The following is a 20,642-nucleotide window of genomic DNA, read 5'->3' as shown; positions in this document are numbered from 1 at the left end:
CCTGTCTGTTAATCTGTCCATTCATTTGCTGAGTTTTTATCTCTAAACCAAGGTGGTCCATTCAGTGCATCCAACTTTTCCTTCTGAAGACTTTGCAAAAGAACAATTTCTAATCTGCCTGCATTTGAAATGGAGCTCACAGTTACACCCTAGAGCACTTTCTTAACATCTAGTAAGTCTTTTGTTCCTTTCTCCATACCTCTTCCATGAAAGAATTATACTTTGGGTTGATTATTACATAATTTATCACATATGCTCAAACTACAGAATCATATGTGGAAAATACATATGAAGTATCATTATTTTGTCATTGTATCAAACCCAGCTTTCATTTAATGTGCTTCTAATGATTCTCATTTTCCACACTGATTGTCATACTTCCCTTCTGCACTCCAACTGCAGTTCTTTGAATGTAGCTCCAATTTGTCTTGGAAAGAGGGACAAAAAGTCAAAGAAGTTCTTAATACTGGGTAGTCGGTAGAGATGACGTGTTAACCCACAGCTCTCATCTTCTGCACTGCAAAGTCTTGGGGACTGCCTATTACTGTGCAGCAAATTCAGGCTGGGAACTCAACCTGGACAACATGCGGTGCAAACTGTCTCTTTGCTTGGGAAGAATGTGTCTAAAATGGGTAATGAGAATATTACAAATGATCATGATTCAACAAAAGCTTAAATCAAAGGGAAGAAAAGAGTGGCCAAACACTGACTGCCATTGGAAGAAAACTTTTATGATGAAAGCCCAAGGGGAGTTTGGGTCACTTCTTTACTATGACTACAGGGGTTTATTGAGGTTTGCTGCCTGTCATCTAAATCTCTTGACACTGAGAGGTGAGGATGCTTTCCTACAAAGTGGTTTTTGTACAGAAGAGAGTGCTTGGGAGGTACCAAAAGCCTAAAAAGATTCTATTCTGTTTAAACTGAAAACAGTAAAACAATGGTGTGTCAAGTAAAAAGGACTGAGATTTGATCCTAAACAAGAATGACTTGGGTTGGCAATGATAACTTTTTCAGTTTAAATGATTATTTAAAATATATGTGTGTTTTTACATATAACACACAGGTTAAGTGAATTTCTGACTCATATATTACTTCATTTAGCAAAATAGCTTTTATTAATGAAGTTCAGTTAGATTAGATTGAAAAATTACTTCACAGTTGATTTTTACTATATTTGGGTGGCAAAGGAGTTTATTTTTGGTGCATTTATCTGATGCAAACAAATGATTGTACAGAATAACCTTATGGCAGTGTTATCTTTGTACCATCAATAGTAAGTGAAAACCAGCAATACAATAAAGTTCTTTTAAATTACACTGACAATTTATATGTACATTATGCTGGATTGTTGGCTTCAAGCCAAATTCTGTCCATAGTGCATTTAGGGCAATTTAAGTGCCATTGCATGCAAATTATCAGGTTTGAACATATCAACTACATCTGTCTACTGCTTGTGATGATTAGAAATTGCAAATATTTAATCTCCTGAGAAGCAGCAGATTTCTTGGTTGATATAGTGATAATGGAAAATTATATCCTGAGCTCTGTCTTTTAATCATATGAGCACATTTGGAACAAAGAAGATGAAATCATTGTTATCAGTTTTGTTTTGATTAATGGTATGTGGTAGTATAATAATGGTAATATAGCAGTATTCAGACTGATGCAGGTTGACGGAGACAAACCTGATAAAACACAACTTGCATTTCCTCTGTCTATGAGAAGTTGAAAAGATGGCTTTAGGTTTGCGAATCCTTAAGAATCATCCAGGGGGAGGGCAGACCCTTCGAGTGGCAGTACTTCTGAACAGTTTGCATAGAGAAGGCAAGAATTATGAAAAGAGCTGTTTTGGTGAGCACTGGTGGATTTGAGTGGATGCCAGAGAGTGATGGAATGTTGGGAGTCGATAGGAAGAGCTTGAATCAGCTTGAAATGCTTGAAATGCATCTCAAGTGCATCTTGAATTGCTGCAAATGAGTTTGATTAATTTTATTGAAAGAAGGCAGAAAAAGAGATGAAGTTAAAAGAATATCAGCTGTCAGGTGGTATGTCATGTACTGGGGTAGTTTTTTGAAATCAAGGGATTAAAGAAAACATGGAAAAAGCGCTGAGAATGGGAAGAAATGAGAAAAGAGATGGGATGTGAAATGACAACCTTCAGGACAGAGAGGCCCACTACACTCATGTTACTAAATTAATGTTCTGTATCTGAGATTTTATTACCATGAGAAGAAAGGAAGAAAAGACCTCTAGAGTCTGCCTCCAGTGCAGTAGGTGATGATGAAAATGGTGATTATTTTTGCCATTTTCCCCCTGTAGTGTTATATCATTTTCTTTGGGACCTACTTAAACTTCCTATTTGTTAATGTTAATTGGAATAAATTAAATAAGAGCAGTTGTTACACAATGATTGATTGGTAGATTCTCAGTATGTTTATTGTTGGAAAATATTTATGAAGTATTCATATTAACATTATCTACTGTGTGCTGCATGCTGTGTCTTGGTTTACCAAATAAGAGACAAAGAAAGGGGGCAAGAGGTAGAGGTGAGTTTCAGGACAGTGAGAGCTTCTTCCCATGACACTTCTCTGTAACAACACAATTGGGGTTTGCAGGTGCAAGGCCTCAAGAATAAAACCAGAAGATTGGGAGTGGAAGAACTGCAATGGAGAAATACTGCCAGGAAGGCTTTGGAAAGCTCTGCCACCAACAGCTGGGGAGAAAGGCTGCTGAGCAGCAAGTGTAAAACACACAGCAGAGCTCTAAATGGAAGCTGTAGAGTTAGGAACTCATATTGATCAGTTGTTAAAACAATCGACTCTGCTGTTATAACCCAGATTAACACTGTGCCAAGCAGTTAAAAGATCCATCAGGTCCAAGTAAACAGGAGAAAGAATGGACTGTCATGAAGTATCTTTTATTTATCCCAAGATTTTTTGCATTAGAATGCTTATTGTAAACAAGGAAAGGTACAAAATACCTTAATGGAAAAAAACAGTAAAAATTGTCTGACTGTATTTCCTGACTTATTTAAATCACTTTTTAATAGAAATTGGTATTCAGGAACTTTAAGAGGCTCACATTTTCCAAAATGATTGGTTATCTCCTTTGTCTGAAATAAAATTAAATAGTGGAGTTCACAGAATTGTTAAGGTTGGAAAAGACCTCTAAAATCATTGAGTCCAACCGCTAACTGAGCACTGCTGTGTTCACCCTTAAACCATATCCCCAGTGCCACATCCACACTCGTTTGAACACTTCCAGGACTGGTGATTCCACCACATCCTTGGGCAGCCTGTTCCAATGCCTGACCACCCTTTCAGTGATCAAATATTTCCTAACATCTAATCCAAATCTCCCCTGGTGCAACCTGGTCACTTCCTCTCATCCTGTCACTTGTTACCTGGGACAGGAGAACCAATCCCCACCTCACTACATCCTCCTTTGATGCAGCTGTAGAGGGCAAGAAGGTCCTCCTCAGCCTCCTTTTCTCCAGGCTAAACAAGATGAGATGCTGCTTATCATCTCTGTCCCTTACTCTCTATTAATAGCCAAAACCACAAGCACTTGCATGCAACCATTTACATACTTTTTTGATTCTAGGAAATGTTTGGAGTGTCTCTTTCTAATGTGGCATGAAATAAATTCAATCAGTTCTCTAGAATGGTTTATATCTTGGAAGCAAGACACGGTAAAGTGCTGTATTACACCGTGGTCTTCATTGTGTTTGGATTTCGGTTTATAGTTACGAGTCGTAGAACTCAAATTCCAGAAATCCTTATTCCATTTAGTACCCTACCTAATTTACAATAACTTTTTATCACTAAAGCTGAGATTCAAAAATTTTTTTTTAAACTACTCCTGATTGCTCAAATAGGTAACTGCTGTAGCGTGACAAGTGGGCAAAACCCGGTAATGAGCATAGGGCTGAAATATCTAGAGATTAGAGCTGACAGTCATGGCTGTGTTCAGCCTCTTCCATCAGCAGGAACGGATTGCAACAGACAGTGAAACAAATTGGTAGCAATGAGGTTCATATGGCAGCTTTTCCCTGAACAGAAATTCTCTGTGCATAGAACACGTATCTTCTGCAAGTCTTCTGACAACTATTGCTGTTTTCCTCATGTGGGGACGAAGCAGGGGTGTTAAGTAAAACCCCTATTTAATTAACCTTGTTTGGTTTTACATCCAATAAAGAGGAAAGACATTATTATTAATGGCCTGCTGTTTTAATTGGTTTCATGTAGCGGAGAACTTAGCTCTTCCTATTTAGAAAACACTTAGGAAATTTTAATCTTAACTTCTCAAATATGATTAAAGTACTCCATGAATTTAGGGAGTGACTTGAAAATACAAGGAAAGATGCAAATTTATGCACTTCCAAAAGTTCTAGGTTACCAGATTGAAGTCTCCAGTACTAGGCAGGAATTAAATGCATTGTCCAATCTGTATCTACAGTCCTTTTTTAAGTGAAACAGTAGATTTCCATTCACTTCCATGTGAAAAAATAACCATTGTAAAACAGAACATGACAGGTTGTACTTATTGCTTCCCCTGGTGGCAGTTTCAGCTAAGATCAAAGAACAAGAACATACTCAGACCAAATCACTTTCCTGAGTCTGAGAAGTCAAGGTGAGGGACATTAAGAGCAATGCTATTGCTTACCAGGCTGTGGAAAACCACAGTAAATAATTTTGTTTGGCTGCTATAAAAACAGCATCAGCCTTCAAACACAGAGTTGGAATGATGACAGTTGAATGAAAATTTACTGACAAAATCAGATATTTTTAGACGAAAAATGGATATCTCTATGAGAAAATTAAGGTCACTAAAGATTGTAGGAGAGAACATTTTTAATAGAATTTTGAATAGGACCTCTAGATTTGGCACAAGGGACAGAAAATCAAAGTTATCCCAATAAAAAAAAGCATGTTTATACTTTCTGAGCTCATTGCTTACTGTGTTGCTACAAGAAAATTTTGGAAATTCAGACTTCCATGCAAAATTGTTTCTGTTATACAGATTACCCCTCAAAGAACCTAAAATGTTATCAAGTCTTTTGTGAGGCAGAATAAGACTTTACCAATGCCAAAGGATTCTGGTTTTATATAACCCTTGGCATTATTGTTCTTCCACCAAATGTACTGTGAAGTTATATAATACACAAGATTTGGGATGTTTACTTTTCCTAGACTGCAATCTGCAGTCACTCCAGTGGAATTCAGCTTGTCCATTTTCCTTAATATTCCCTTCATGCACAAGTTGACATCCTTATCGCCCTTATTTTTTTGCCAGGCAAGTCCTTGAAGTACCTAAATTGATGTAGGTACTAAATCTTTGATACCTCAGTAAAGAACAGCAAAAATACCTTCGGTTTGTATAAAAAATTACTTCTCAGTATGAAAAATTATAACACCTTTTTTTTCTGCACAAAAATGCTGATATCATTTCAAAACAAGGGAAGTAATATTGATTACTTTGAGAGAAGCTATTTTTAATTGTAATTGCTAGGGATCATGCAATTTTAGCAAGTGAAAATTTATCTACAGCCCAAATAAATGTTACTTTGGTGATAGCTTTTATAACACTTCATTAAGCATCAAGGTTGTCATCATAATTAATATTTGGCTCTTCCATGGTGAAGTTATGAGCACTGCAACCAGTGATGAGAAGTTTACAGTGGTTTTATTATTAGCAAAACCCATTTAAATAATGTTTAATTTGTCAGGGTTTAAAACAAATAAGCAAACTGCAGTCAAGCCTGAAAATATTTTTATCTGATGAAGTATCAGTGTATGTAGAAAAAATGTACATATAATTCTATGACTTCATGCACACAAAGGATATTATTTTTCTTAAACATACTCCATTAAAAAGCATTTTGTTCAGGCTCAACTCATACAAATTTGAAGTATTTAATTCAGAAGAGCAAAATACGGGATACAGATAGAAATCTATCAGACTTCAAATTCCTGTTTTCTGTATTCATAAATCTATGGCTTTAACTAATTGTGTATCTCAACTTTGAAACTGGATAGGTTAGAGGAGATTACATGGAAATATAAAATGAGTTTTATCTTCCTTTGTCCCAGTACCTGGTCATGCTTTAGATTTTAGTGAAGTAAAGAAATACATTTTCAACCTTGTGATAAATTTCTCGTTCCTATGTAGTTAAGAGAAATGAGAATGCGGTACAACTGACAACATTCCACGAATGAGTAGTTATGGGGATTGTGTCAAAACACCAAAAAAATTGCCATATTACCACAGTTGCTATTACCACTTTCAAGATTTGTACCTCTCAACTGATCCAGCTTCATTTCAGGACAATGCAAAAATCAAGATATTTTAACCACTACTTTAAAAGAATGTCAAAAAATGTGTCACATTATGTTTCCAACAGCAGTCAGAAAATTTCCATGGGGATTGTCCTAAGACGGCCATGTTTTGTTACTTCTGTTCTGGAAAGGAGTGTTCTTCCCCACCCCTCATCCTGCTGGTAATGTGCTAACAACTATTTTCAGTCCCCTTCCAGTTGATCCAAGCTTACACTTCCACTCTCTCTTTAGGATGAAAACCAGAAATGTCTTGACCTTTAAATGAGTTAGGAATGCAGGTAAAGAAAGCATGGCCTGACCATCTTGTAAAGGCAAATGGAGCTACTCCAGTCTAAAAATGTTAGGGTTTGATGCTTCTTTTCCATACTTCTTTAGAGTTGTATATTATTTCACTATTTCAACACTGTTTTAACAGTGACAAGGCAGGAGCTAATTCTGTAATATTTTTCAAAATGTGTAATGCCTTTTTTCCAGACTGATTATATTTTCTGATCAGCTGAAGTTTGCTGTTTGTTGAAAACTATGTTTTAGGAAAAAAAAATTGCTTATGTGCCTCTGAAAATAAATATTAAAGATTTTTACTTAATAAACAACTTTTAAAAATCCACTTGGTCATTTAGGTATTGAGTATTTACTCCATTTTGAGAGACTTGTTCAGCCTGGAGAAGAGGAGGTGGAGGGGAGACCTTGTTGCCATCTAAAACTTCCTCAATATGGAAAGCCAAGGGGTAGGTACCCCTTTAGCTCTTGACACTTGTGACCCATTACAGAACCCAAGGGAATGGCCTGAAGCTGTGTCAGGGGAAGTTTAGGTTGGGTATTATAAAAAAAGTTTCTTCACCCAGAGAGTGGTTGGGCACTCGACCAGGCTCCCCAGGGAAGTGGTCACAGCCTCAGCCTGACAGAGTTCACGAAGCATTTGGACAATGCTCTCAGGCACAGGATGTGACTCTTGGGGTGTCCTGTGCATGGCCTAGAGTTGGACTTGATGAGTCCCTTCCAAATCAGCTTATTCTGTGATTCTATGAGTAATACTGTCTTCACTTAATAAAGTAGCAGTGACACTCTAGCAGCACAGTGAGAAGGAGGTCATAAACTCAAACAGCTGGTTAAATCTACCAAGTTTTGGCCAAATTTTAATCATGTTAGGACAGTTAAAGGAACCAGTGATTTCAATGTGATTTGCATGAATATTTGCCTGAAAATAGGATGTCATCTTTGATTGCTTTGCATAAGCCTTACTTCTATCAGATTGAGGACTTTCTCTTGTAGAAATGAAATTAATGAAGAATTCTTGTGAGAGATCTACAAAATCCTACTTTTTCATAAAATAAATTATATGAGATTGGCTTTATTTTGACATGAGATATGAAATTTCTTTGAAAATTTCCTAGCCTGTGGATTTTTCCCAGTGATTAAAAATTTCCTTTGAAGAAAGATGCTGAAATACACAGAAAGAACCATGTAACATGTTTTAGATTTCATTTTTTTGGCAATGACTTAAAGTTTAATTGTAATCATAGGATATTTTCTTGAATCAAAGAATGACCTTGAAGTTAAAAAAGAGTGATAATTTTCCTTCTGACATAAATAGTGTTGTTTTGAGTGTTGTATTCCTCAGATGAAAATAACTATGCTAAGAACACTAAGATATCCCTTACTAATATTGTTCAATTAAATGGTCTATTGAAGTAAACTCACATTTTAAAAACAAGAACCGTCCACCAAGTGAATATGACTTCCACATAGGCAAGCAGAAGAATAAATTGATTACAGCTTTACAAGGTTTTTAATGCAAAGTTAACTTTGCTACATTGTACTCAAATGAGATACATTAAGTTTTAAAATTTCCTGACCTTTGTGGACTTCATTTTTCTCTGTTAACATAGCATGGACATTTGATTTACATTTCATTAGTGGGAAGATTGAGTTAAATGACTGTAGATTCTATTTCCAAACTTGTTCATATTAAAAGATTTCTTTCTACTAAGAAATGTTCAAACCGTTTTACATGAGAGAGGTTTGAATTACTTTATTGCACCATTTGATCATATGAAACTCTTTTTCGCTCAAGTGGCAATATTTGAAATTGATATGCATATTTTTGCCCATATGATTCCTATTGACTTAAATAATGGTTACACAGTTACGAAGTACCTCATGCAGGGGAGTTAGTAAATATAGCCCTTGCTATTCAGATATTAAAATATATACAAGGCAAGTAAAGCATTGGGAGGTGAGGGAGTTTTAACAGCCATGTTACCTGTGAGAGATACATCAATGTTTATAGCAGCATCCTTTCTGTATTAAAATCAGCAGAAGAATGTAAGCAGGATTTGATGAAAACTCCTTTCTGTTCCCTCACAAGATTATCAGATACATCACTGATCATAGGATGTTCAAGTTTAATATCTTCTTGATGAAAACTACTTGGAGTAATTCTAGTGGTCTGCAGTTTGCACCTCCTCTAGCTAACGTTTCTTTCCAATGTTACCGAAACCAGTTATCTCTGTTTGGTCAGAATTTGGTAAATGGGAGACATATAAAACCATGCAAATTTCTATCAGTTCCCAGCACAGAGGTGACAAATGCATGGTCACTTACTGCCTTGATGCTTTCGAAGTGTCCACCTTCTTTCTCAAAGTCAATTGGCTGTCCATTGTGTGTCCAGTAGAAGGTGACATCCAGTGTGTTGTCATGAAGGGCCTTGCAACTGAGGACGATGCTCTCTCCAACTGTTAACTCAATCTTCTTGGGAGTCAGCTCTATTCTTGTAGGTTCTTGAAACAGAGAAGTGTTAGGAACATTCTGTTGGAAGTCTACTTATAGTGCCAGACCAAAATAATATGGCTGAGTACTGCTGAGTCTACTCAGAGCTTACATTTGCTCTTAGTATCAACTACAGACAGTCAAATACTGAAATATATTCATAATGCATACTGAAGTATGACACTGGGGATCAGAAGGTACAGTTTCATGGAATCAATAAAGCAGAATCCTAAACAACATTCTATAGGACATCTGAGATGGATTAATTAATTAATTTTATTAGTTTCAGGAAAAGCTACATTTTTAAATTTTTCTTTATAAGGCTGTAGCACCTGGAATCTTGGGATTGCATGAAAATTTCAGTTTTGTCCCATAAAACAATAAAGGATGTTTCCTGGAGTACTAAGTATAGGAAGAAGCTTGACAAATGAAGTCAAAAGGCTTGAACACCTGCAAAGAAAATCCATGATCCTATATGAATTCAGCTGAAAAATGGAAAAAAAAGTGGTTCAGAAATGGATTGCTACTCAGTGGTTTTATTATTATTAATCTTCTGAGGTACTATCTTTCTCTGGATTTTATATAGGTACAATTATTATTTTTAAATTAAAGCTTTGCTCTCATGCAGGATAAGATAGGGGTAAATGAGTTCCCGAAGATAAAATATGATAAAAGGGATATTGATTCCTTTACTTACAGAATTATTTATAGTTTGAGTGATTTAATAAATACTTATGACACATCTACAATATAACAGCTGGAGTATGCAATCTGATTCAGTGTTTGACTAGCTGGAATTTAGTCCCCCTATCTTGTTGGAAACGCTTTTTTATTCTGCCTGTTTTATGGTTGGCTGGGGATTCTAAGTAATATTTAAATATTAGTCAAGAGAAATCATCATTACCATCAAAGCATTTTTTCATACCTTTAACGGATACTGATGCAACAATTTCTGCAGATCCAAATACATTTACACCTTGGCATAAATACCGTCCTTCATCAGACTTGGAAGCATTCAGGATTCGCAGGCTCCCATGTGGAAGAATAGTTATCCTGGAAAGGACAAATCCATAAATATATAAATAACTCACCTATCCTACCAGCCAAATTCCATGATGATATCTTTCAGAAATAATAAATAGGATTAAGGACTGCTGCCTCTGTAGCATGATGACTGAAGATGATAACTGAATTATCTTCTGTTTCAAAAAGGTTTTAATAAATCTGTTTTACTACTCCTTCTTTAATTCAAAATTTTCACGGAAGCATCAGAGGATTAGTATCCTTTGACACTTATTAGAGGTGAATTTTAATGAAACTTTTGTAGAACAGTAAAAAAGATAATCCTTCATAATTTGTCTTCAAAGTTTCACCACTATATTATTGTCAAATCACATTTCAATATCAAGCACAGGCTATTCCATCTAGAAAAAAAATGACCTTAGAAATCAGATCTGAGAAGAATGGGAAGGGAAATGCAAAAGAAGGCAGGAAAAAACCCCCATAAAATTAATTGTATCTAATCAAAACATGATTTATGGCATCACAGCACAGTGTAGCAAAGGGACTTAAATAATCTCTGCTTTTTTGTAGATAGGCTTTTACTTTTTCTCTGAGTGTGTAATTACAGCTCCACTACACCTCTTGGTAAGTAATCCCACTACAGCATATTCATGAGAAATACTCAACCACTCATATTTGGGAGTTTCAAATTTTCGTTTTGCTTACACAATATTAATCATAAAGTCTATGAAGCAGCATTAAAATTAACACTTTTGTTTTTGCTATTCTAAAATGACAAAGACCTGAATTTATTCTATCCCAAAGCTGCAGCCCTGGAAGAACAGTAAATTATCACGACTCCTTTCCTGACAGAGAACTACGAGCCTAAAAGGAATATGGCATCTCTTACATGGCATTCAAGCCAAGCCCTGCTTGCAGGTGTTGTGTATCCTTTCTCAGGTTAGGTAGTGGTTACGACTCTCTCAAAGGTGTTGGGAGATGTAGCCTGGGAGACATGGACACTGGAAGCAGATAAACCTCAGTAAATGCTTTCAGGTATCCCATAGAAGAGAGGGAGGACATGGAGTACTTCCTTCTCCTTATTTTAAAGCTAAGGTAGTATCTCTGTGTCAGAGAATCTAAATAAGTATGTGGGTGGGTGGCTCTTCCCCAGTGATGGTTGGATTTTTAGGTGTGCCTGTCCAGAGAGGACTTTCTGGCTGATGCAGTGTAGACTGACATTCCTTCTGCTGGGAATCCTTTGTTGAGTCTATGATCAGAAATCATGGAGGGTATGATGTTGTGTTTTACTCTTGAGAAATAATTAACCTGGAGTATGGCACTTTTGACAGGATTGGGTTGGGCTCTTCAGCAGCAAAAGAGGGAAGGAATTCTATTTATAGGCTGGCTGTGTTAAACTTCAAAGCTGTTACCTTTGATTTATACTAGAAGTGATTTACTTAGGCTTAAGATTCAATAATGTGCTCAAACTAAATCATTAATATGAGACTGCATATATTTTTTCTTTTTTTTTTTTTTTTCTTTTTTTTCTTCAGTAAAAAGAATAATATCCCCCATATTCTGACTCTGTGAGAAATGGTGGTTTATTATCTGAGGTTTATAAACATTATGGTGGAGAAAACAGAATTTCATTCCAGTGAAAAATGTTCTGTTCACTTCAGATGTGAAACCACTCACTGCTCTCAGCAGACAGCAGAAGAAAATAATAGCTTCAAAAGTGAATGGAGCAGAGGAAGGACATGTCAGCTCTAAGGTTCCCCAGTGCAACCGGTGGATTCATCTCCTGTCCTACTCTAAACAAATATACATCAGTATTTGAGTCACATTATTTGTCTAAAGGTAATTTTATAGAAAGCATTATTGCATTAAGAAAATGACTCTGTATTAGAGTTTTGAGGGTTTGGATATTTTCCAACAAATAAGGCTTGAAACTTTGTTATGGTATGTCACACCTCTGAAGAAACACTCTGCTTGAGAAACTGACAGGGATGCAAGCTTCCTTCATTTTTGCTGGGTGTAATTTTAAATAAAATTTTCTATCAGGATGCTCAGTTTTCAGTGCTCTGATGACATAATTTGTAGGGCAATAATCTTTGCAGAACAGTGATAGTTTTCATCAATATATTGGCAGGATCAGAGAAAGGAAATTCCTTTAATGTTTGCAGATTATAAAAGCTTATACACAGCTTAAGTCCTGATATAAAACAGTTTTGAAATTCTGACTTTGGGGGAAAAGAAAGTTAGATGCATATGGAAGATTATCTAGTGAATCTTATGGATATTATCAATTTCATTTCTATTTAGTTAAAAGTTCGTGCTGTCCATGAGGGAAAGAGTAATTACTCAATCAAAGGAATTGCAAACACATTTGCTGGTGAATTTTTTGGCTCAGAAATTAATATTTTCCTTAAGGTGTCTAGCACTCATCTGTCCTTTTTTTTTTTTTGTGTTTGGGAAAATAGCCAGAGGCCGGTTATGATGGAAACTGAAATGCTTTATTTATTCATATAATACTTGCTGCACACAGCAGGAACATAGACTTCTTCTCCTTCCCTGCCAATATCTTTCAGTCACAGAGAGACCACCTGCATAGAATGTCTACTTATTTTAATAAAAAAAATACCATAGCAAAGAGTTTTTTACTTCATAAATAGAAGGGAAGCAAAGAGAAGAGAATGGGCCTGGGGTAGAATTAAGGATAATTCAGGGAAAAAAGCAATCCTAAATTATTAATTAATTAGAAACTGAGGGAAAGATGATGATAGATGAACAAATAGAGAAAGGATGGTTGAGAGATCAAGGTGATAGTTTGGAGATTATTGTATTTAAGTATAAGAAAAACTTATTGTAATCAGGTAAAGGAGAGGGATGTTTTACATAAAAGGTTTCTGAAAAAAGAGGCACAAAATTAGTGTCTCTGTAGAAAAGAGTTTTCATCTCTCTAACAACCTGAAGAAAAAGAGAGTTAATGTCTTGATGTCAAAAAGTGTGTTGTTTTGAGCTCAACTGCAACAAAGATTTTAGCAGTAATTATTAGGAAAGAGTAATCAAGATATAACAGCAAATGGACTTGAGATAAAATTGAACATGGGTTAAGTACACAGAATAAGATTAAATTATTATAATATTTAATAAGTATAAATATTTTCTAGAAAATAAGTACGGATTTAATCTTCCATGGGTTTCACACAATATTTTCATGCTGAAATTCACATTACTGGCTAAATAGGTTTAATACAAAAATTAAGGATTGCTAAGAAACTGGTTGAAGAAAAGAGAATTTTTTTTTGAAAGAGAAATTGGTTTTTATACTATGATATTACTTTTCAAAATTACCAGGATACAAAAAGGCTGCTAAAAATTTGATTAAATAAATCATTGTTTGACAGAGCAACTGAGCACCAGACTCACAGGAAAGCAGTAGCTGTGATTCCGAACTAAGAGGACCATGCAGTAAAGGCAAATGCAACCCTAGAATATATCAGACACCAACCTGCATCTCTTTATGAAAGTATTAGTACATGAAGTGCTGAGGAAATATAATAAGGAATGCAGGACAATTTTGAGCATCAGTATTCAGGAAGATTAATTCTAATCAAGCTGACTTTCAGAAGGATCATCAAGATGACTTTTAGAAGGATCATCAAGATGACTGGGGAGGAAAGAAAATCTTTTGTTCTAGAGGCTGTTTGTAAAATTAAAACCGAGGTGTCTGTGTGTGAGATGAGTTTTTATTTTACATGTTAATTCATGGATCTTGTCAGCAGTCAGTTGAACCTTTTTTAAAGGTAAATAAGTGCAGATGTCTAATTCACATTCTAGATCTCTACACTTTAGTATCTCAACGTGGAACTGAATCTCACCCTCAAATCTTAATTCTGTTCCCCAGATATAAGTACCTTTTATGATCTGATGTCATCTGTGGGACAAAACCCCAGCTGCTGCAGAGCATGGAAATTAATCTCCCCATTGTCCCCACTCGCTGTGGGTTTGCTTTGTGAAATGAAGCAGTCTGAGCACATGAACTTCAGTTGATACTAAACTAGGAGGGATGCTTGAGGAGTGAACTGCTCTTCAGATAAAAACATGAATCCATCTGAGGAATGAGACTAGAGCTATTCCAAAGAGAACTTTGGACAGTGGACAGCGTGGATAGTATCAACTTTTTGCTTCTCCTATTGACCCATGCTACTTGCTCATGTAGAAATAGCCATAAGACACCTGTACTGGGCTGACAAATGTGATTTGTGAGAGGATGTAAGTGTTTAGAGCACAGATGTAGAGATCAATTAACCACAAGCTTCACTGCCCATGAAGCTGAAACCCCCAACAAATTAATAATTAAAGAGCTAAATTGAAATTGAATGTGATTTCACAGTGTAGTTTATATCTCTGCATATTATAATTTTCCACTCTGTATCAGAAATAGTGCAGTTGTTGGATGCCCAGCTTGCAACACCTGTGGTTTTCTTGTGCAAAATATCAGCAAATTTGGACATACATATTAGTAACACTTCTATAAAGTCAGTTTTGCTAATGATAACGTAATCCAGTAAACTAGTTTGAGAACTCCTACAAAGCCATAAAAACATGAATAAGAGTGTAAATTTTCATCTCTAAGGCTTCAGGATTGGACTTAGATTAACATTGGAAGGCTGCAAAATACTCAGCAACTATTGTTTTCAGACAATATTTTCAAATTATTATTTTCACTGTAAAAATATTGCAATCTATTCAAAGTTTATATTCACCAGTAACACTTTAGATTGGAAGCATGCTCAGTACATTTGTTTAAACTAAAATGCGTTAGCTCACTCAAGTCAGTAATTTTGTCAATTTTGTTCTTTTTTTACCAATGAAGTATGCACCAGGGAAAGTCCTTGATAAAGAATGTGCTGCTTTATCTGGAAGGATGAAATCCCATGCTGTTTGCATATGGGATGTTGATGATAATAGAGAGGTGTTTTCTGAGACCAAGTGTCTGCTAAGAAGCTGATGGATGGAAATCAGCCTCATAAGAAATGCTGGATCTTTGCTTATAGATGGTGTCTGGACGTCCTTTATTTGGCAATCTGAAATCACTGCAGTCTTAAGCCTTCTCTTAATCACTGCTGACTGACAGAGAGGTAAGGAAAAGTGCTGATGGAGGTGAACAGTGTAATGTCCCCACAAATGTGAATGACAAATTTCAGGTTTCTTTAGGCTTTATGTGATTTAGAGAATGGGAGTTAAGTAGAATATGATATGTAAGAGCTACTTGTATAGGAAGTTTTGAAATTTTTTTTTAAAGTATTTTGATTAAAAGGTAACAATTTTTTTCCTTCCTGCTGCTCTGTTTACAGAAAACTTTTGAGTGTGACCATAAAATTTGCTCTTGTGTTGAGGGGAAGAAGTAAAAAATGGGAAATACAAGCATCTTTGTTTTGGTGTGAAAAACAGAGATTTATTCTGCCTGCCATATCATTTTTCCTTTGATTGATTCTTAAGTATAAATGTGTTAGTAGTGCAGATGCTTTTACTGTTCCACTGTCTTATTGAAAAAATATTAATTCATTAATATCTGGTGTCGCCTACCATACAAATTCTCAGATATTATTTACAGCTGGTAGAGGACACACTATTGTATGTTGTAAACTGATGCTGGAAATTTTCAGCCCTCTTTATCACCAGGGACAGTTTTACCTTGACCCACTGGGGCCAGGATGTGTATTTATTTTCCATATCACATGTTAAATCAGTGAGCAGAGACTTCCATCAAGATTAAGATAATGAGAAATGGAAACTCTAATTTTCATTCTGTTGCATCATTCATAGCAGATTCTCATAAGCAGATGTCTTGATGCTGTGGTAGAAATTGTTTCTGGATGCTGAAATAGCTGAGAAGTTGAGGAAGCAAACATGAAAATTGCTACACAACAACTCAGGATTTTATTTGCACAGACAGGGACACAGTGTCTGGACCTTAATAAAAATGAATGTCAGGCAGCTTACACTTGGAGCTTTAAATAACAATTGCAGAGTGAAAAAACCAGAAGTCAGATGTGTGGTAATTTTTGGTGAGGAGGAAGAATTAGCAATGGATAATTTGGTCAGGCTATAGACACTTGTATCTTTCTTTGTTTTCAATTAATTCTTTTGCTATTATATTTTCACTTTCAAACCAAAGTAAATTTTTATAGCACATTAGAGTTATAACCACAGCAATAAGGGAGCACTACATTTAGTTAAAACTTTTGCAGACTTTAACACCTAGTAACTGGAATTTAAAAAAAGTTATTGGTGGCTAGAAAATCATCCCCTGCCTTTTCCATTTTGATCTAAAATCAGGAGTATGAAATTGGTTTGTCTGCATGTTGGAAAAGAGAATCTTAAAGATGCAAATGGAGAGAAGCTGCACTGACTCATTTAGCCTGTGGCCCCTCACAGTGTTCTGATCTGAGCAATCTGTCGTTTTACATTAGCTTAGGTTTGGGATCTGTCAGTTTCCTTTAATGTAGATTACAAGGAGTCAGAGCAAGTATTTGTAAATTGTTGAAACCTTTATTTCTCCATGAATGGCTTTGGGCTATCTCATTCCCCTTTGCTTTCTCTTGCTCCATCGTAATAGATGCACAAGCCTCTAATGCTTACAGAAAATAGATGTGAGTTATTGTTATAGTAAAGCCACTTAGATAAGCAAAAGGCAATCTACTTTATACATTTTTTAATAATATCACCCTAGATAGAGTAATTTTATTTTAATATTATTGACTTAATTAAAAAACAACCCTGTATTTGGCACAGTCTCTTGGCAAAGCACGAAATTATTTGGATTTTCTTAATTTCAAGTTTTCAAACATTTATAATGGTGTAATTCCTGTGTGTCATATCTAAGGTCAAAGGAATATGTTAAGCCTTAATATTGATGTACCACAAACTACTTCCAGCTCTATTTAAGCTAATTTATGCAGACTGTCTTAGGGCAGTTTCTTTCAAAGGAGCCACAGCCAGGCCTCTCATTTTGCCCTTGCTGTTTGCTGCACAGGAACATTTGTGCATGAAAATACACAGCTCTGATTGGTGCAAATGTTGTCCATGTATGTTAATATAATTTCATGTGGATGACACTAGAAGTTATTTTTTGCTTACAAATGTGGCTTCTGTTCTAAGCACAGGGAATAAATATGATCTTTGCAGTGTTTCTGTGCAGTAAAGTCTGGAAATACTGATACGCCAGAACTGGCAGTGCTTTTTTCTTTGTATGAATCAGCTGGTCATTATTAGTTTAAATGATGCTTTGCATTAATGACTTTATTCAAACCAAAACTTAAGCACGTGGTTTGCTTTAAAGACTCTATTAAAAGCACCAATGTCAAGGATGATAGAAAGGTGCTAAAAATTAGATTTCTAAGGTAATAAACTGAAGATAACTAAGGTAATAAACTGAAACAGAGTCTAACTGTAAATTAACAGAAGTTCAGATCAGTAATCTATTAGCTAGAAAAATTATACAACAAACAGATATTTAAATTATTCTACATTTTTACTAGTATGCTCAAGTAAGTGTTGGTACATATTGAAAATTTAGCACCACTTCACTAACTGGCACTTTGTCATGCTGCTCAAGTATTTTACCCTCAAATGTGTTTAATCTTGTGCAAAGAAAAAACTAGGTGTATTATTCAGAAGACATATCAGGATAAGTGTTCCAGAAAAACTTATTCAAAAAATTATTAGAAAATGCCATTTAAGTTCTTTTCTTCCCTGCATTGAAGTCCGAGAGTTCTTTTAAAAGCTTTTATAGAATACATTTGGTTTAGAACAATTTATCTCTAAACATGGTGACAGTACTCTAAAATGATTAAAACGTTCTTTCATATATTTTAAAATCCATATCATACTCTTGACCCATTTAGATTTAATATCTATTTGAATTTTTAAATACTTTTGATAATTAAACATATTCCTCTTTTTTACACACTATTTCAATGTCAGAAATGTTCTTCTACTGCAAAAAAGTTCCTTCTTTTCAGGGAAAAGCCTTATCACAATAATTTTCTCCATGTTTCTAAGTGACAGCAATGAATTATTAACTTATTCTATTTTCCTCAGAAGCTTTAGAAATAGTAAAGTCTTGTAGGACTGCATGATCCCTCCAGAAAAAGAAAAATACACAAGAAACTTTAGTTACACTAAAGATATTTCCATGTTTCACTTGTTAGCTAGAAAAGCAACACTAATACACAGAGGCAGACCTTATATGCAAGAGGTAAAATTAAAATAGTCCAGGATGCTCAAGGAGGCAGATCTTTAGCCAGTGTAAAATAACATAATTTCATTCAACTACATGGTTCTATTTCGGCTCATACTAGATAAGGACGCATCTCAAAACAGCCGAACTATGCTTTGCTTGAAGTGCTAACATTAACTTCAGCAATATAATATGAAGAGCAGAAGCTTTAATTTCATTCAAATGAGATTCTTGTAAAGTGAAGACTCTTAATTAGATGTTTACATGGGAAGTTTTCATATGCTCAGGGCATCAGTCATCTAGCTAAGGCTTTATTGTTGTAAGCTCCGTAATGACGTCCAGTCAGATGGAACCTGCTTTCCAATGCTGATTCATGTTCTATAGCAGCACTACTAGAATATTAGCTGCAAGTCGTATTTTTATGTAACACAGCAATGAAATTGAATATTTACCACCTCTCTGAAAAATTATTTTTGTTAGATATAAAGTTTCTTCTTTCATGTGAATAGAAGAGCTGGGTAGAAGAGAATAAATGACTGTTCTTTTGCATTAAACTGTTGCTCTCAAGAAAAATAAAAAACAGCAAAAAGCCTCCCCCCTCCCGAAAAAAAACCACAACAACATTGTAGTTAGCAGTTAATTAATATGCATTTTTTTAAGACTTCCCTGATGGAGCTATTTTCTACTTTGTAATGCTCTCTCCCTGGCACACACAAACAGTCAGTTATCGAAGCACCACTCAGAGCTGAATGCCATAGTCCCAAGCAAGATGGTAAAGGACCAGGAGTCAAACTGATGACTGGAGGCTTGATAAGGAAGCTGATTGCTGAGAATCAAATCAGCAAGAGGGTTGTAAATCCTTGTATAATAGCCAGCATGGAGGTTTTAAAAGGATTAGGGCTTAAAGACATGCTTTCTTTGTCCCATTCATATAATGCATCAAAACATAAAAAAAGGCATACTCTTTCCTGACATTTTTAGAAACAGGATAATGAGATTAATATGCTCATGGTATGGGAGGGCTGAGGTAGTTTTAATAGTCTACTGATAAATATTGTTAATGTAGCATTCTGTGAATTTGTTACTTCTAATTTGAGTATATTTTGCAAAACTGTGGTTTCAACCATCTCCTATATCTAGTCTCGGTTGTAATTCAAAGAGAGGACAGATGAATGTGGCAATGTCTGCCTTATCCTCACATCAAACTGACTCTGTTGTCAAGTGGAGAAGCTCCAAGTATATTTCTATCATATGGCAGGTACTGCTAGACTCTGAAAGATGAAGACTAATTGCTTTCATCATTATGCTGTCTCTGGAAGAGTGTGCAAAATCTGCCCTTACTGCATGTTGGTCTGGGTAGAAACCCTTTGGAGGGGAGATTCCATTAGGATGATATATGTTAAGCTTGGATCAATAGCTATGAGTTCTTCACTAGTTGTGTAGAACTGTCATTATAAGTTTCAGTGCTCCACAGAACTGCTGGCCTTCAAACCATCGCTGTTGTGAAATGGCCCCTATTTTCTCCCTGTGTAATGGTTATAAGGTTTTCTCCCTTATGCTTATAAGGTCTCAGCTAGACTACAGACGAGTTTGACACACAGTTTTCCTGAAAGATACATGACCTAGAGGGGCTAGAGTAAAAGAATTTTTTAGTACAGAAATGACTTTGAAAATTGGGAAGGAATAATTTGAACATGGATTACTTTAGCTCCCAAAATACATTTGCTGAGATGTTTAGAGAGTTTTGAACATTGATAAACTTGGTAGACTGTATGCAATAAAAATGGCATATATTAGTATAGCAATAGATGTGATTACTTCTTTGTAGTAAGATGTCCCTGCTGGCTCTCTGGTTATTCAAATCAGAGATCATCATGCTGTGACCAATAAGGGGCAGTCATTACTTGTTTGCTTAGTTCCACAGTATTTCTGAGTTTACCCTTGGAAATTCCAGCACTTCGTCTATCATCTTCCTTGACAATTAGATCTAGTGGGAAAGATCTAAATAATCTGTTTCTACCTCCAGAAGGAAAGCAAAAGATGGAGACAAAAATCTATCTCATGACTTCATTTTTATTCCATACTACTTCACATTTTGAGACAGGAGCTTTTCAGTGGAGAAATCTGTGGGATAGAACAGACTTCACAAAAAATGTGAGAAGTGAAAGCACACCTGATGAACAACCTTCCCTCTATAGTTCCATGACACAGCCCTAACCTATCTCTGTGATAGAGATCTAGATTTCTACACCATTTAAATTCAATGCACTTCCTTACTGCAT

At 35.5% G+C, this 20,642-nt stretch overlaps 1 protein-coding gene across 6 annotated transcripts in view; it reads right to left on the bottom strand.

Annotated features, from left to right (window-relative positions):
• The window catches only part of CNTN5 (contactin 5), a 618,861-nt gene that overhangs the window by 56,831 nt on the left and 541,388 nt on the right, over nucleotides 1–20,642 (bottom strand). For all 6 annotated transcript variants that reach the window (XM_048294601.1, XM_048294603.1, XM_048294606.1 and 3 more), the window contains 2 exons: nucleotides 10,033–10,160; nucleotides 8,943–9,118 (listed from right to left, as the gene is read on the bottom strand). In XM_048294601.1, the coding sequence (XP_048150558.1) occupies nucleotides 8,943–9,118; nucleotides 10,033–10,160 (304 nt within the window). The remainder of the gene's footprint in view (nucleotides 1–8,942; nucleotides 9,119–10,032; nucleotides 10,161–20,642) is intronic.

This window comes from Corvus hawaiiensis, chromosome 2 (genome assembly GCF_020740725.1).
Source record: "Corvus hawaiiensis isolate bCorHaw1 chromosome 2, bCorHaw1.pri.cur, whole genome shotgun sequence".
Taxonomy (NCBI): domain Eukaryota; kingdom Metazoa; phylum Chordata; class Aves; order Passeriformes; family Corvidae; genus Corvus; species Corvus hawaiiensis.
Note: the sequence above shows the minus strand (reverse complement) of the source record. Positions and strands in the feature narration are given on the sequence as shown.